This window comes from Leucoraja erinacea, chromosome 1 (genome assembly GCF_028641065.1).
Source record: "Leucoraja erinacea ecotype New England chromosome 1, Leri_hhj_1, whole genome shotgun sequence".
Lineage (NCBI taxonomy): Eukaryota > Metazoa > Chordata > Chondrichthyes > Rajiformes > Rajidae > Leucoraja > Leucoraja erinaceus.
In genome coordinates this window covers 21488274-21506585 of record NC_073377.1, presented here as the reverse complement: position 1 = coordinate 21506585, position 18312 = coordinate 21488274, and the positions used below count along the sequence as shown (strand labels likewise).

The 18312-nt window shown below is 41.1% G+C and overlaps 1 protein-coding gene across 2 annotated transcripts in view; it reads left to right on the top strand.

Annotated features, from left to right (window-relative positions):
* LOC129713201 (coiled-coil domain-containing protein 68-like) overlaps positions 1-17196 on the top strand; it is an 81439-nt gene extending 64243 nt beyond the window's left edge. Inside the window, exons 8-11 of one of the 2 annotated variants that reach the window (XM_055662219.1) lie at positions 8128-8227; positions 11232-11315; positions 14601-14677; positions 16286-17196. In XM_055662219.1, the coding sequence (XP_055518194.1) occupies positions 8128-8227; positions 11232-11315; positions 14601-14677; positions 16286-16370 (346 nt within the window). In that variant the 3' untranslated portion in view covers positions 16371-17196. The remainder of the gene's footprint in view (positions 1-8127; positions 8228-11231; positions 11316-14600; positions 14678-16285) is intronic. The other variant, XM_055662143.1, reaches the window with a different exon arrangement.
* Positions 17197-18312: the final 1116 nt, after the last annotated feature.

Sequence of the window (18312 nt, the reverse complement as noted above, 5' to 3'; positions counted from 1 at the left end):
AGTATCTTTGGGGTACCAGCAGGTCAGGCAGCATCTTTGGAAAACACAGTCTGGTGACGTTTCAGGTCGGAACCCTTCTTCGGATTCTTCAGACTGAAGAAGGCTCCCAGCCCGAAATGTCACCTATCCATGTTATCCAGCGATGCTATCTGACCTGTGGAGTTACTCCAGCTTTTTGAGTCTTTGATAGACCAGCAGCATCTGCATTTACTTGTTATTACACAAGTATCTTTGTTAGTTTACTGTGCAAGTGAAGGTGAATCCTTTATTAACATTTCCTTACCCTGCTATATCATTTATGCCTCTTTATATTTCATCTTATTTTTGTCTGTCACTGTTTCTCTACTTCTTCCCCCCAGTTTGCTTGTAATTCCCCTGCGCCACTGCTGCTTCCAGTATATAAATAAATGTCATAATATTGAGTGCATAAATAGATCAATGACTTGCTTCTCACCGGTTGCAGTCAGATTCATGGATACTTGTACAAATTGCGTACTATATTGAAAAATGATAGAATACCATCTTCATGAAGTAATCCCAAGTTATTCTGATGAAATTTATGAACAAACCTTCCTCTCTCCACCCCGCTCGTCACATTCCTTCTCCAGACGTAGACTTCTGTGTGAGTTCACTAATGTTGACAAATCTTCAATGATCCATACACTGAAATCTCTACTCAGGGATCCAAGCTCCCAGCAGCATTGCAGAAATCGAAATTATATTGACTAGACATGTATTCATAGCTGCATTAAAACTGAGCTGAAAATAGATACAAAATGCTGGAGTAAATCAATGGGTCAGGCAGCATCTCTGGAGAAAAGGAATAGGTGGCATTTCGGGTTGGAACCCTTCTTCAGACCTGGCATTCAGATAAAACTGATCCCCGAATATTCTCCATTTCTCTTTCTCTGATGGATTTATCCACTTTTCTGGTGCAGACTTTATTCCTCAAAATATATAAAAACAATGAATTATCTTTTTTAAATGATTGCATGTGTTCATCTGCCATCACAGAGCTTAATCTAATCTCGAAAATGGCATCAGCCATCCTTCCTCACTGGCTTTGTTTAAATTTTAAGTGGCTGAATTTTGAATATATACATTATTTTATATTGTGAACTCTCTTCTGTGAATCCTAATTGCCATTATTTACACAGACGAAGAGTTTAAAATATTCTGTATCTTTCTTAATTGATCAATATATTATTCTAGAAAATTCCCTTAGAGATATTCCATGAATTAATCCTTCAAGCTCTTTTTGTAAGTTCCTTTGAGTTATGTTCTGCACAGTCCTGCTAGGGAGGCTGTGAGCTTCTCCCATATGTGTTTTCTATCCTTGTTTTGTTTTAATTAGAGTCATAGTCATAGAGTGATACAATGTGGAAGCGGGCCCTTCGGCCCAACTTTCCCACACCGGCCAACATGTCCCAGCTACACTAGCCCCACCTGCCTGCATTTGACCCATACCCCTTCAAACCTGTCCTATCCATGTACCTGTTTAACTGTTTCTTCAATGTTGGGATAGTCCCAGCCTTAACTTTCTCCTCTGGCAGCTTGTTCCATACACCCACCAACCTTTTTGTGAAAAGGTTGCCCCACATTGAATCTATAGTTAATCTTCTGGGCTGAAATTCTGGTACCCCATACTTCATGAGGAGGGCTAGTCTCACTATTTTCATTTTGCCTATCTTTTGTAAAAGTGTTATTGCTGTAAAGATTTATTTCCCAAGATAAGTCATTATTTATTTCTATGTAACCCCTTTATTCATACCCTTAAAGAACATGAGTTCATTTTTGAGGAATTGATTATACTATTAACTGAAAGCACCGTATTCCAATCTGATCAACCTCACTAAATGATCGTTTGTACATTCAAACCGATTATATTAATTATTCTTATCCATTGCTTCAGCAGTACCTTGTACCTGGTGGATAATGACAAAGGCTGAAGCACCTCCACTAGTGTAACTGGGGTCCCTTGCGAAGCCTGAGTCAGACAGTAGAACTATGTAGCATTGGAATAGGCCCCTAGGCCAGTATATATGTGCTGACCATGATGCCAATCTAAACTAATCCCATCTGTGTGCATGGTCTATATCGCTCAATTCCCTGCCTGTTCATTGGCATTGTCTAAATGCTTTTTAAATGTTGCTATCATATCTGCTTCCACACCTCATTGGGCAGTGTTTTCCAGGTTCAGCGTTAAAAAAATATGTGCCTTGTAAATCTCCTTTACGCTTTCTCTCTCTAACCTTAACATATGCCATCTATTATTTGCCACTAATATTCTGGGAAACAGACTCTGACTATCTATGCCTCTTATAACTTGATAATACTGTACTTCTATTAGGTCTCTCCTCAGCCTCTGACATTCAAGAGAGAACAATCCAAGTGAGTTCAACCTCTCCATATGGCTATTACGCTTTCATCTACGGAACATCTTGGTGAATCTTCTTCTAATCAAAGTAGCATACTCCTGCATCATTAGTTCTTGACTATTATACTCAATGTCCCAGCTGATGAAGTGAAGCAATAATATGAAGGGGTGCCCCAACCCGAAATGTCACCTACCAGTGTACTCCAGGGATACCCGTAAATGTCACCTATCAGTGTGCCCCAGGGATGCTGCTGAGCTGCTGAGTTACCCCAGCATTTTGTGTCTTTCCTTGGCACATCAGAATCTACATGTCCTTATTTCTACAGCATGACATATGTTGTCTTTACCACTTACATCACCACTTTTATTGCTGCGGACTGGCACTCCAATATCCCTTTGTACATCAAGGCTCCCAAGGGTCCAGCATTGAACACATTCTCTTACATTTGTCCATTCAGCATAAAACAACCCATAATTGTCCAACTGCCATTTCACCCATATTTCTAACTCATCTCTATTCTAATGTATTCTTGGATAACCTTCCCCACTATCCATAACTCAACCAATGTTCATGTCGTCTGCAGTAATTTATTTTCTCCCTACTATAACTAAATCAATCAAATCTAAATCCTTATCTAACCCAAGGGAACAGAGTCTTAGTGCTGATGGGTCACAGAGAGATATAGCATGGAAACAGGCACTTCAGCCCATCGAATCTACACTGACCATTATCTACCTATTTACACTAATCTTATATTAATCCTTTCTTTTATTCTCGCATTCTCATCAACTACCCGCAGATTCTACCACTTACCTACTTACCTATCAACTAGGGATATTTTGCAATGGCTAATTAAACTACCAGTTCACAACCCTCACGGACCATTTACACCCATGTCATTCCCTCCTCTCCTCTCTCCTGTTGGGCTGAAAATACAAAGCTTGAAAGCACATACCTCCACATTGTACTAGGGGACAGAGGACCTAGGGTGACGGAGGAACTGAAGGAAATTCACATTAGGCAGGAAATGGTGTTGGATAGACTGATGGGACTGAAGGCTAATAAATCCCCTGGGCCTGGTGGTCTGCATCCCAGGGTACTCAAGGAGGTGGCTGCATCCCTATAGATTCTGGATCAGGGGATAGGGTAGCTCCCAAGAAAGGAGGTGGCTCTAGAAATTGTTAGCTTGACGCAGTTGATGCTGGAGTCATTTTAAAATAGTCCATTTAGATTCTGGATGAGTTCTTGCATGGATTGGAGGGTAAATAATGCTTTAATCTTCTGGACTTTTTTGAGGATGTAACAAGTAAAAGGAAAGTTTGTAGAAACCTGCCTTCAGAAAGCCTTTGATAAGGTCCCACACAGGAGATCAGTCAGCAAAATTAGAGCACAAGGTATTGGGGGTAGGGTATTGACAATGATAGAAAATTATTGGGCAGACAGGAAACAAAGAGTAGGGATTAATGGGTCCCTTCAGAATGGCAGGCAGTGACTAGTGGAGTGCCACAAGGCTCGGTGCTGGGACTGCAGCTATTTATAATATACATTAATGATTTAGATGAAGGAATTAAAAGTAACATTAGCAAATTTGCAGATGACACAATGCTGGGTGGCAGTGTGAACTGTGAAGAGGATGCTATGAGGATGCAGGGTGACTTGCACAGGATGGGTGAGTGGGCAGATGCATGACAGATGCAGTATAATGTGGATAAATGTGAGGTTATCCACTTAATTCCCGGGATGGCGGGAATGTCATATGATGAAAGAATGGAGCAACTGGACTTGTATTCACTGGAATTTAGAAGGATGAGAGGGACTCTTATAGAAACATATTAAATTATTAAGGGATTGGACACACTACATGCAGGAAACATGTTCCCGATGTTGGGGGAGTCCAGAACCAGGGGCCACAGTTTAAGAATAAGGGGTAAGCCATTTAGAACTGAGATGAGGAAAAACATTTTCATTTGTGGAATTCTCTGCATCAGGAGATAGTGGAATCTGATTCATTAGATGTAGTCAAAAGAGAGTTAGATGGAGTTCTTAGTGCTAGCAGAATCAAGGGATATGGGGAGAAGGCAGGAACTAGCAGGGGTACTAATAGTGGATGATCAGCCATGATCACATTGAATGGCGGTGCTGGCTAGAAGGGCCGAATGGCCTATTCTTGCACCCATTGTTTATGTATTTAGATTCAGGAACGGCATTTTGCTCACAGTTATCAAGCTACTGAATGGTCCGCTCATTTGCTAAAGTTGATAAAATCTGATCTACATTCTGGTATTTTTCTCTTCACAATACCTGTTGTACTTATGTATGTTTAGTATGAATGTCTGGTTAGCATGAAATCATAGTTCTTCACTGTATCTTGGTACATGTTGCAATAATAATCCAATACCAACACTGATGTCTTTGGGTGGTGGAAGGAAAGCAGAGTACCAGGTGGAATCCCAAGCATTCAGAGGGTGAGCTAGCAAATTCTGCACTGTGCAATACATACGTGACAATAAAGAACCATTGAACCACTGAACTCAAGTTCAGAATTGTTGCTATGTCTCTGATGCCATAAAGCAGAGGCTGTTCTAGTTATGTGCTCTTTTGATAGCATTTTCCTGGCAACTTTCTTCATCCTTGACGCATTACAAAATTCATTATATCTTAGTCAGTCCTTGGATTCCAGCTCAGCAAATCTAAGCCAAGGCTACTGCATCCTAATGGATATTTTCAAGAGAGAGTTAGATTAAGCTCTCAGGGCTAAAGAATCAAGAGACGTAGGGAAAAAGCAGGAATGGGGTACTGATTTTAGATGATCAGCCATGATCATATTGAATGGCAGTGCTAGCTCAAAGGGCCAAATGGCCTACTCCTGCACCTATTTTTCTATGTTTCTATGTTTCTAATATATCCGTAACCTGGGTGTAATTTGCTGAAGTCCTGGTGCTTTCTATTTCCAGCTATATGTCTCTGATATTGCTGTTTCTATCCAACGTTATTTGACGTATTCACAACGAATGTTTCATGCAATTGGTGCTGTTAGGTTGCTTTTAGTTGTTCCAAAAACAATTTGGCCACTTTTATCCTGACAATTTTTGATCTAATTATGTATTAATTATAAATTTGCAATGTGGATCTGTTCTGGGACGCACGCATTGATTGGACAGTGGAATAATTGATACAAACCGTATTAGATTTCATTGATTTCCATAGACTACATTGAATCATTTGCATATGCAGCTGAGATTGAATTTCTATGTCCTTCTATTCACCACCCCCCCACCCTTTAGACAGCAAAAAATATCATTACTCACTAATCAATTGCAACCTTCCTCTTTTGTGCCTGGAGTTCATTACTAGTGCTAAATAAACACTGCTGGAAATGTCACACTTTTCAAAACACCGGTTTAGTTATTTCAGCCCTTTACTTTTAATGTTTAACTTGTCTTAGCTTGTATTTATAGTCTTGGATCTGTTTTCAATATGTTCTGCTTTTACATTTTGACGTATAATAACACTGCTAAGATATTAAATATCTCTGTAATGAGCCACATTTATTGAATCTCTCTCCCCTGCCACTGCCATCGTTAACATTTATCATGCATTTTCAATTGATCCACATATTCACCATGTTCCATGTACTAATGTACTACATTGCTTCAGGGGTTATGCTCCATGTGAAATCTGCTGGTGCTTATTACTTCAAAAACATACTCGGGGGGGGGGGGGGGGGGGGGGGGGGGGGGTAAAACAACCCCGTTCAAATCCAGACCTTTGTTCATGCTTCTTGATAATTCTACCTTTAACTTGGCACTATTCATAGCTGTCTATGCATCTGTGAAGCACCTTGGATATTTATTTTAAAGTGGAGGGTGCTGTACTATTTGTTTGTTCTGTTCTTCAAATCAACTATGGAAAATCCAGCCTGGAAAAGGAATAAATTGATATCAGTCCATGCAGATTCCACCCTGGTTGTCCATGCCTTGGCCAACCCTCTTTTGTTATTCCTATATTTCTTCAAGCATAGAAACATAGAAAAATAGGTGCAAGTGTAAGCCATTCGGCCCTTCGAGCCAGCACCGCCATTCAATACCATCATGGCTGATCATCCAAAATAAGCACCCTGTTTCTGTGTTCTCCCCATATCCCTTGATTCTGTTAGCCCTAAGAGCTAAATCTAACTCTCTCTTGAAACCATCCAGTGAATTGGCCCCCTCTCTCTTCTCTGGCAGAGAATTCCAAGATGCACAACTCTCAGGGTGAAGAAATGTTTCCTCATCTCAGTCCTAAATGGTCTACCACTTATTCTTATATGACCCCTGGTTCTGGACTCCCTCAACATTGGGTACATTTTTCCTGCATCTAGCCTGTCCAATCCTTTAAGAATTTTATGTTTCTGATTCAGATTCAGATTCAGATTCAATTTTAATTGGCATTGTCAGTGTACAGTACAGAGACAACGAAATGCATTGTATGCAGATTCCACCCTGGTTGTCCATGCCTTGGCCAACCCTCTTTTGTTATTCCTATATTTCTTCAAAAATAGAAACATAGAAATATAGGTGCAAGTGTAGGCCATTCGGCCCTTCTATATTCCAGGTACAGAAATTCTATAAGATTGCCTCTCATCCTAAATTCCAGTGAATACAAGCCTAGTCGACTCATTATTTCATCATCCGACAGTCCCGCCATCCCGGGAATTAACCTGGTGAACCTAAGCTGCACTCCCTCAAGAGCAATAATATCCTTCCTCAAATTAGGAGACACAAATTGCACACAATACTCCAGGGGTGGTCTCACCGGGGCCATGTACAACTGCAGTAAGACCTCCTTGTTCCTAAACTCAAATCCTCTCGCAATGAAGGCCAACATGCCATTATCTTTCTTCACTGCCTGCTGCACCTGCATGCTTACTTTCCATGACAGATGTACAAGCACACCCAGGTCTCGTTGCACCTCCCTTTTTCCTAATCTGACACCATTCAGACAATAATCTGCCTTCCTGTTCTTGCCATCAAAGAGGATAACCTCACATTTATCCACAAAATACTGCATCTGCCTTGCATCTGCCCACTCACCCAACCTATCCAAGTCACCCTGCATCCTCATCGCATCCTCATCGCAGCTCACACTGCCACCCAGCTTTGTGTCATCCGCAAACTTGGAGACGTCACATTTAATTTCCTCATCTAAATCTTTAATATATATTGTAAATTACTGTGGTCCCAGCACCGAGCCTTACAGCACCCCACTAGACACTACCTGCCATTCTGAAAAGGACCTGTTATTTCCTAGTCTTTGCTTCCTGTCTGCCAACCATGTCAATACCCTATCCCCAATACCAGGTGCTCTAATTTTGCACACTAAACTCTTTAGTGGAACCTTGTCAAAGGCTTTTTGAAAGTCCAGATACACCACATCCACTGCCTCTCCCTTATCCATTGTACTTGTTACATCCTCAAAGAATTCCAGATGAGTCAGGCATGATTTCCCCTTCATAAAGCCATGCTGACTTTGACCGATCCTGTCATTCTGTCATTGAGCATTCTGTTCAACCTGTGACATGTGTAAGTATTTCTGGTTGTTCCAAAATGTCAGTAATCTACTGCTCATGGATGCTTTGACTCTATAACTCTCATGGAAAGTGCTGTTAAATTTAATTTTGCCAAAGTATTTAAGTGATTGTTGACAATAATGCCCAGAGACAATGAGATACTATTTCTATAAAGTTGATGTGGAACTAAATTGTTGACAGGTTTCAGAATCTTCAGTTGGAGGAACTGCAGGAAAAAATCTTTCACCTCGACAATGTCATCACACAGCAACACCGAAACCTGCACAGTGCAATAAACTCGGTAAGCTGCAGGACATGACGTTAATATGGATGATCATTATGTTTCTTAAAATAAATTTAATTTCTTCAGTCGGGGTAAAAATATCTTCTGATGTCTGGATCTCCAGCTGGCTTAGTTGCTAACTACATCTCACACAGTGACAGTGAGCAATAAAGAGCATGCTACATTCAATCCACGGTCCTGGTTGAGATTGCCCTTGTGTGTAGGGAATGAATTTGAAAGTGGGATAACATAGAACTAGCGTGAATGTGTGATCAATAGTCGGCGTGGGCTCTGGGGAGCCTGTTTCCGTGCTATATCTTTCAATTGATCAATCAAACAAACAATTACTGACCTCAGTTTGGTTGTCAGTGCAGATCAATTCATGGGCCACCTGCCCGCACTCAGTGACTGAGTTACTAAAATGAAAAATTGGAATGGAGAAACATAGAAACATAGAAAATAGGTGCTGGAGTAGGCCATTCGGCCCTTCGAGCCTGCATCGCCATTCAATATGATCATGGCTGATCATTCAACTCAGTATCCCGTACCTGCCTTATCTTCATACCCCCTGATACCTTTAGCCACAAGGGCCACATCTAACTCCCTCTTAAATATAGCCAATGAACTGGCCTCAACTACCTTCTGTGGCAGAGAATTCCACAGATTCACCACTCTCTGTGTAAAAAATGATTTTCTCATCTTGGTCCTAAAAGACTTCCCTCTTATCCTTAAACTGTGACCGCTAATTCTGGACTTCCCCAACATCAGGAATAATCTTCCTGCATCTAGCCTGTCCAACCCCTTAAGAATTTTGTAAGTTTCTATAAGATCCCCCCTCAATCTTCTCTATCAGAGCGTTGCTGGCACCTCTAGGACTCATAGGTCCAAGAGAGTCTACATCAGAGGTGTCATGAAAAGAGAGTTGCCTCAAAGTTGTACAAATACAGACTTTGCAGTTGAGTTGGAGGTTTTCTTCATTCCAAGTGACCTGTGTGTGCATGGTTTAAGCACTCATTCACCAGCGAAAATTAAAAAGTAGCATCCAGCCAAGAGCTGCAAGTAGTTGCACAATGCTCATTGCATCGAGACTCCTCCTGGTGCTGTGTGCCCCCTGATGAACCCTGAAGCGGAAACTGGCCTGAATGTTCCTTATTTTAAATAATGTTTAATTTTTCAGGAAAATAAGATTACAAATGGCCTCACTGTGCAATCTGAATAAGATGGCAGAGAATTCCACAGTCATCGAATGATTCTTTGTAAAAAAATGATTTTCTCATCTGATATCCTAAAATGACTTCCATCTGGATCCTTAAACTGTGACAAATAACCTAATTCTGGACCAATTCCCCAACAGCTGGTCAGAAAGCCAAAATAATCTTCCTGCATCTAGCCTGTCCAACCCCTTAATAATTTTGTAAGTCATTAACATCCCCCTCCAAAATACTTGGTGATTCCAGTATTTCCCTTGATGTAAATGGTTCAAGTGCAGATCAGTCATGCTTGCTTGGCACCTCTTAGGACTCATAGGTCCAAGAGAGTCTACATCAGAGGTGTCATGAAAAGAGAGTTGCCTCGAAGTTGTACAAATACAGACTTTGCAGTTGAGTTGGAGGTTTTCTTCATTCCAAGTGACCTGTGTGTGCATGGTTTAAGCACTCATTCACCAGCGAAAATTAAAAAGTAGCATCCAGCCAAGAGCTGCAAGTAGTTGCACAATGCTCCTTGTATCGAGACTCCTCCTGGTGCTGTGTGCCAGGCCCATAATGAACCCTGAAGCGGAAACTGGGCTGCTGAAAGTTCCTTATTTTAAGTAATGTTTAATTTTTCAGGAAAATAAGATTACAAATGTGTCACTGTGCAATCTGAATAAGATGGTATGTAAAAGTCCTGTCATCGAATGATTGACATTTGTAACACCTTATTATGTTTGTCTGCTTTCTGAATAGTAATGATATCCTGTTATGTATTATGCATTTGGATAATTTTGCAAGTCTCAAATAACAGGATGTTATTTTGTGGACCAATTATCCATCAGCTGGTTGGGAAAGCCAGCAAATGAATCAGAAGCTACAACTGGATTTGCACACACTTCATAGATTACTTCAATCATTAACATCATATTTCTCCAAAATACTTGGTGATTCCAGTATTTCCCTTGATGTAAATGGTTCAAGTGCAGATCAGTCATGATCTAATTACTTGGGGGATTTGATTAGTTGAATGGCTTTCCCTAAATTTTATTATTAAAAAATAGACATTCTTTTTTAATAGGACTTTGGTTAGGCTCCATTTGGAGTATTGCACGCAGGTCTGTTTGTCCCATGCAGGAAGGATGTGGAGGTTTTGTATAGGGTGCCGAGGAGGTTTATCATATTGATGCCTAGTTTAGGAGGTATTAGCTACAGGGAAAGCTTGGACAGACTTGGATTTTTTTTTTGGAACGCCTGAGGTTGTGGGGAGACCTGATAGAAGTGTATAAAATGATGAGAGGCAAAGATAGACAGTCAGAATCCTTTTTCCAGGATAGGAAAATCAGACACCAGAGGGCATAGGTATGAGGTGAGAGGAACAAAACTGAAAGGAGATGTGCAGGGCAAGTTATGTTTTTACAAAAAGGGCAGTGAGTGCCTTGAGTGCGCTGTTAGGAGTGGTGGAAGCAGATATGATAGTAGCATTTAAGAGCGTTTTGGATTGGCATATGGATATGCAGGGTAATAAGAATATGGATTATGTGCAAGCAGATAAGGGTTGGTTTTGGCATCATGTTTGTTGCAGACATTGTGGGCCAAAGGACTTGTTCTTGGGCTGTAGTAATGTGTGTTCTATGCTTAACCAAGAATCCTTAAACTGTTTCAACTTATGTTAACCAAGAGTGATCAGTCGGATTTGATGTTATCAAGGACTGTTCTTTTAACACATAGATAAACTAGGAACTTTAAGGTAATCCCTGCTTGACTGGGAAATCAGTGGCTGCTATTACTGCTTTTCACGCAATGCTTTTTCATTTTATCTCTATTCACAGATTGAAAACTCAAAAATGGAGTTGGCAAAACAGGATGTAATCATTTTGAAACTGAAGGAACAAGTAGGCATACTTGAAGCAGAGGTATGTATGTACTTTAAAAGTGTAAGTGCACAGAACTGAAACATTGATTGAAGTTCATTTCATTGTGACCAGGAAGGTAGAGAGATAAGCTTCACACTTTTATCATCCCTCTATTTTTATAATCACAACAAAGAAAAGTTAACACTGCTCAGATGTGAGAATTCTTTTAGAAGGGAGCAATATTGCTCCTGTCTCTACAAATGTTGCCTGACTTACATATTACAACACAGATGAAGGACACTAGGCCTATCAGGTCCATGCTGCTTCCTGGCAGAGCAGCTCCATCAAACGAGGTAGTTGAGGCAGGTATTATAACAATATTCTTTTAGGGAGGAGATGAGGAGGAATTCCTTTAGTCAGAGGGTGGTGAATATGTGGAATTATTTGCCACAGTGGGCTGTGGAGGCCATGTCAGTGGATATATTTAAGGCATAGATAGATAGATTCTTTATTAAGGATGTCAGGGGTTATGGGGAGGAGACACGAATATGGGGTTAGGAGGGAGGGATAGATCAGCCATGATTGAATGGCAGAGTAGACTTGATGGGCCGAATGGCCTAATTCTGCTCCTATCAGTTCTGACTATATTAACATTTAAAAGACATTTGGACAGGTACAAGGATAGGAACGTTTTATGGATAGGAAAGGTATATGGGCCAAATACAGGCAGATGGGTCTAGTGTAGATGGGGCATTTTAGTTGGCAAGTTGGGCCAAAGGGCCTGCTTCTATGTGTTATGACTATCTCTCAATCCCCTGCATATCCATGTGCTTAGCTAAATACCCCTTGAACATGACTATCAATCTGCTTCCACCACTATCACTGGAAGTGTGTTATCTAAAGTGTAGTGTATTTAGGTAGTGGGAGGTAACTGGAGCACCTAGTGGAAACTCATCCAGGTTCCATGGGTGAGCAACACTAACTGCTGCACCACCATGCAGCCCATGAGCCAGTGTTATATTTCCATCACAATTTCATATTTATTTTAATATGGAATTAGGGGCAGAAGAATCCAAATTGGTTTTAATACTTTTTGGAAAACAATATCTAACTGAAGTTTAGTTACAATGTCTTTCATAAAATTAAAATGGATAGTTGCTTTGTAAGTTAACTTTATACTTGAAATGAGTTTCTACTTGTGTAGAGGAAATAATAAATTCCAGGGCAATGGAGACTGAATGAGTGAATAAGGCCGACAGGACCACAGTTTGAATAAACCTGGCTGTTTATCCCTATTTTTTCCAAATGGGAAAATCAGACCAATGTATAACGGGCCCGTCCCACGAGCATGCAACCTGCATGCGGCAAGCGCGACCAAAACGGAAGCGGGGGCCGCGCGGAGGTCGAGTGAGCGACGTGAAGTTCGAGTGAAGTCTGTGGGATGTTTGAGCGTGACGTACGCTGCATACGGCGTCGAGACGCTGCGCACGCCCATCGAGGCAGTGCTTACGTTGCCGCGCGGAATTTTTGAACACGGTCAGTTTTTCGGAGCCCGATGTCGGGACCAGCTCCGCACAACTCCATACGGCTCCGACGATCGAAGTGGGACCGGCCCCGCGAGGCCGTACGGCTCAAGCGACCATGTTAGGTCGCGCTTGCCGCATTCAGTCGCATGCTCGTGGGACAGGCCCTTTACACTCGGAGAACCTGTGCTTATTGTTCTGGTTCACTCAGTGACATAAATAAAGATTGCAGCCTGTACATGGTCTCTCAATGGGATATGCTCTTTGATATTCAAGAAACCAGCTAACAATATTTGATATAGAGTAATGAATTTATTGATGGCTAGGCGAAGAATGCATCTGAAATATTACTAGCTGATGTAATATAGTAAATATATTGTACTTTAAATCTCGAGTCTTTGAGTCATGTGTATTAGATTTGAGCTATTGACACAGCCCATGGTTGACTGGTAATGCTGTTACCTTTTGGAATACAAAACCTCATTTTACCTCCTTGGATTATGTTCGTAAGGAATAAAATTAGGCCAATCGGTCCATCAAGTCTGTTCCGTCATTCTATCATGGCTGGTTTATCTCTCCCTCCTAACCTCATTCTCCCGCCTTCTCCCCATAACCTCTCACACCTGTACTAATCAAGAATCTTGATTTTTGCAAGTTTCCAATGCATGAAATCAACGTCGGTGTTTCAGCTCAAGCAATTTTGTCATCGTTATTGACACCATTTATTTTCATTTGTCATTCCAAAAGTTTCAACATAATTTAGTTGGATCTTCAGCAAAATCATCAAGTTCTGTGTCTGACTCTTTTCTTGGAGATTATTACCTGTCCTGCTTAATTAGTTGCAACAGAATTTATTAACCTAGAACATAGTAAAGTACAATGCAATGAAGCCCACAATATCTGTGCTGAATATGAATTGGTTTTAGAGATACATTGGGGAAACAGGCCCTTTGGCCCACTGAGTCCGCCCCGACCAACGATCACCCTATACCCTATACATGAGGGACAATTTACATTAACCCACAAATCTGCACATCTTTTGAATGTGGGAGGAAACCAGAGTACCCGGTGAAAACTCATGCAGTCACAGAAAGAACGTATAAACTCCGTACAGACAGCACCGGTTGTGAGGATCGAACCGGGTTTCTGCCGCTGTACGGCAGCAACTCTAGTGCTGCGCCATTGTGCCCCCCCACCCCCACCTCTGCACCACTGTGCCACCAAGATAAACTAATCCTATCTGTTTACATATGATCCATATCCCTCCATTCTCTGCGTATCCATATGGTTATCAAAAAGGCTCTTAAACACTACTGTCAACAGCACCCCTGGCAGCACGAACCAGAAACCCACCACCCTCTATATTTGCCCTGCACATACCTTTCAACATTGCCACTCTCATCCTAAAGTTATGCTCTCTCCTCTTTGACATTTCCTCCCTAAGGAAAATTATTTTTTGAAACTATAAAGCTGCAGATTCTTGAAATACTTGGTAGCTCAGGCAGTGTTACAGAATGGAAACAGCAAATGTTTCTGATCAATGAAAGGTTCCGATGAAGGGCCACATAACAACAACGCTGTTTTTTCCACTACAGATGCTGCCTGTCCTGCAAAATACTGCACATTTTCTGCCTTAGTTCTTTGTTATTTTTAACCTCTATCTCTGGCTGGTGACTATAAAATGAGCTGTATTCTTTCTATAAATGTAACACATGTTTAGTCTCAATATATCAGAGAGCCTCCTATTAATGTAGTAGTGGAATATGGAACTGTTTACAAATTAATGGGAGTAAATACTTTTAACTGTCTATTTATTATATAGAGCAATCGTCTGAAAAGTAAAGTTGAAGTTTGCTCTGAAAAGCAAAAGGAAAATGATTCACCAGCTTCATCTGACAGGTAGGCTTTCATAGGTTTTTCCTAAGCAATACAATTTTGTAATCAAATAATTCTGAGAGGGGAATACATAAAGTGAGGTGAATTAAATGCTTTTCTTTAAAACGTGCTCACTTTGTTGATCGGAGCAATTGATAAAATGCCAAATGTTAATACTAAACAGTTAAAAAACTAAATGCCATAAATATGATTTAAAAAAATAGAACATAGAAAATAGGTGCAGGAGGAGTCCATTCGGCCCTTCGAGCCAGCAGCGCCATTCATTGTGATCATGGCTGATCGTCCCCTATCAATAACCCGTGCCAGCCTTCTCCCCATAACCCTTTACTCCACTAGCCCCTAGAGCTCTATCTAACTCTCTCTTAATTCCATCCAGTGACTTGGCCTCCACTGCCCTCTGTGGCAGGGAATTCCATAAATTCACAACTCTCTGGGTGAAAAACGTTTTTTTCTCACCTCAGTCTTAAATGACCTCACCTTTATTCTAAGACTGTGGCCCCTGGTTCTGGACTCGCCCAACATTGGGAACATTTTTCCTGCATCTAGCTTGTCCAGTCCTTTTATAATATTATATGTTTCTATAAGATCTCCCCTCATCCTTCTAAACTCCAGTGAATACAAGCTTAGTCTTTTCAATCTTTCCTCACATGACAGTCCCGCCATCCCAGGGATCAATCTCGTGAAATCAAATTTGATTGAAGGAAGTAAAGGTAATCAATACAAATTTAATGAAGGCAAACACAGCACAAGCACCACTAAGGTGTTTAAATTAATCATGTATTGTATCAAACAAAATGAGACGAGATTGGTAGCAATTCATTAATTCAGTAAAGGAGTAAAGAGGTTCTTCTGCAGTTGTATAGGGCTCTGGTGAGACCACATCTGGAGTATTGTCTACAGTTTTTGTCTCCTAATTTGAGGAAGGACATCTTTGTGATTGAGGCAGTGCAGCGTGGGTTCACTGGGATGGCGGGACTGTCATATGAGGAAAGATTGAAAATACTAGGCTTATATTCACTGGAGTTTAGAAGGATGAGGGGGGATCTTATAGAAACATATAAAATTATAAAAGGACTGGACAAGCTAGATGCAGGAAAAATGTTCCCAATGTTGGGCGAGTCCAGAACCAGCGGCCACAGTCTTAGAATAAGGGGGAGGTCATTTAAGACTGAGGTGAGAAAAAACATTTATCACCGAGAGTTGTGAATTTGTGGAATTCCCTGCCACAGGGGACAGTGGAGGCCAAATCACTGGATGGATTTAAGAGAGAGTTAGATAGAGCTCAAGGGGCTAGTGGAATCAAGGAATATGGGGAGAAGACAGGCACGGGTTATTGATTGGGGACGATCAGCCATGATCACAATGAATAACAGTGCTGGCTCAAATGGCCGAATGGCCTCCCCCTGCACCTATTTTCTATGTTTCTATGTTTCTATTTCACTGCACATCTTGTATGTGTATGTGACAAATAAAGTTGACTTGAATTGACAGTGCAATATTTTTACATCAAGAAATACAGTATCTTTTGTGAAATGTTATGCTTATATAAAATATCAGTCATTTCATTATTTTCTGGCTCTGTCTTTTGCTCTCTTCCCTTTATTCTTCCAGCCCTCCTCCTAAAACCATTAGTGAATCGAAAAGAAACCAAACCCCTTACCAAATGCTGATGAATTGGAAAAAGTCAACTGCCTGAGCACGGGCCCAGCTGCCTCTACATTGCGGTGCATTTACCACAGAGGAATTCTTAAAGAAGAGAGCTCACGTCTCCAAGCACACTTGCCTGCCAGCTTCTTGTGACCATCTAATTTGTAAATTGCCAAAGGATAGAGTACAAAAACGCATGTCTGAAACTGCATGTACACAGGAAAATTAAAGACCTGCTGCACTCTGTGATTTATGAAAGCAATATCTGTCAGGAAATGAAATGAAGTATTGAAGTGGAAGACTGATTGAGGGAAACATTGGGTAATCAAATGAAAATGCCTCAGAAGGACAGGACAATGCAACTTCCATGTAAATTTTCCACAAATGCAGCTCTAAACTGGTTTCTCAAGAGTGAGCATTTAAAATGTCGACTTAATATGTCTCGTATTGCTTCACTGAGCAAGCAAAAATGTACAGACTTACTTGCCTGTCTGAAATAAATCTATTTAATTGGTCTCATTGTTCATTCTTAAGGGAGCAAGGGATTTGTGGAGAAATCCTATATTGTTGAGAAATCTTATAGAAACTTACAAAATTCATAAGGAGTTGGACAGGCTAGATGCAGGAAGATTGTTCCCGATGTTGGGGAAGTCCAGGACAAGGGGTCTCAGCTTAAGGATAGAGGGGAAATCCTTTAGAACCGAGATGAGGAAAACATTTTTCACGCAGAGAGTGGTGAATCTCTGGAACTCTCTGGCACAGAAGGTAGTTGAGGCCAGTTCATTGGCTATATTTAAGAGGGAGTTAGATGTGGCCCTTGTGGCTAAAGGGATCAGGGGGTATGGAGAGAATGCAGGTACAGGATACTGAGTTGGATGATCAGCCATGATCATATTGCAAAAGTTTTTATAGACTGCAAAAGTTTTTATAGATATGTGAAAAGAAAGAGATTAGTTAAAACAAATGTAAGTCCCTTGCAGTCAGAAACAGGTGAGTTGATCATGGGGAACAAGGATATGGCGTACCAATTGAACTTTGGTTCCGTCTTCACTAAGGAAGACATAAATAATTTGCCGGAATTAGCAGGGGACCGCGGGTCAAAGGAGTTGGAGGAATTGAATGAAATCCAGGTTAGCCGGGAAGTGGTGTTGGGTAAATTGAATGGTTTAAAGGCTGATAAATCCCCAGGGCCAGATAGGCTGCATCCCAGAGTACTTAAGGAAGTAGCTCCAGAAATAGTGGATGCATTAGTAATAATCTTTCAAAACTCTTTAGATTCTGGAGTAGTTCCTGAGGATTGGTGGGTAGCAAACGTAACCCCACTTTTTAAGAAGGGAGGGAGAGAGAAAAACGGGGAATTACAGACCAGTTAGTCTAACATCGGTAGTGGGGAAACTGCTAGAGTCAGTTATTAAAGATGGGATAGCAGCACATTTGGAAAGTGGTGAAATCATTGGACAAAGTCAGCATGGATTTACGAAAGGTAAATCATGTCTGACGAATCTTATAGAATTTTTTCGAGGATGTAACTAGTAGCGTGGATAGGGGAGGACCAGTGGATGTGGTGTATCTGGAATTCCAGAAGGCTTTCGACAAGGTCCCACATAAGAGATTAGTATACAAACTTAAAGTAAACGGCATTGGGGGTTCAGTATTGATGTGGATAGAGAACTGGCTGGCAAACAGGAAGCAAAGAGTAGGAGTAAACGGGTCCTTTTCACAATGGCAGGGAGTGACTAGTGGGGAACGCAAGGCTCAGTACTGGGACCCCAGCTATTTACAATATATATTAATGATCTGGATGAGGGAATTGAAGGCAATATCTCCATGTTTGCGGATGACACTAAGGGGGCAGTGTTAGCTTTGAGGAGGATGCTAGGAGACTGCAAGGTGACTTGGATAGGCTGGGTGAGTGGGCAAATGTTTGGCAGATGCAGTATAATGTGGATAAATGTGAGGTTATCCATTTTGGTGGCAAAAACAGGAAAGCA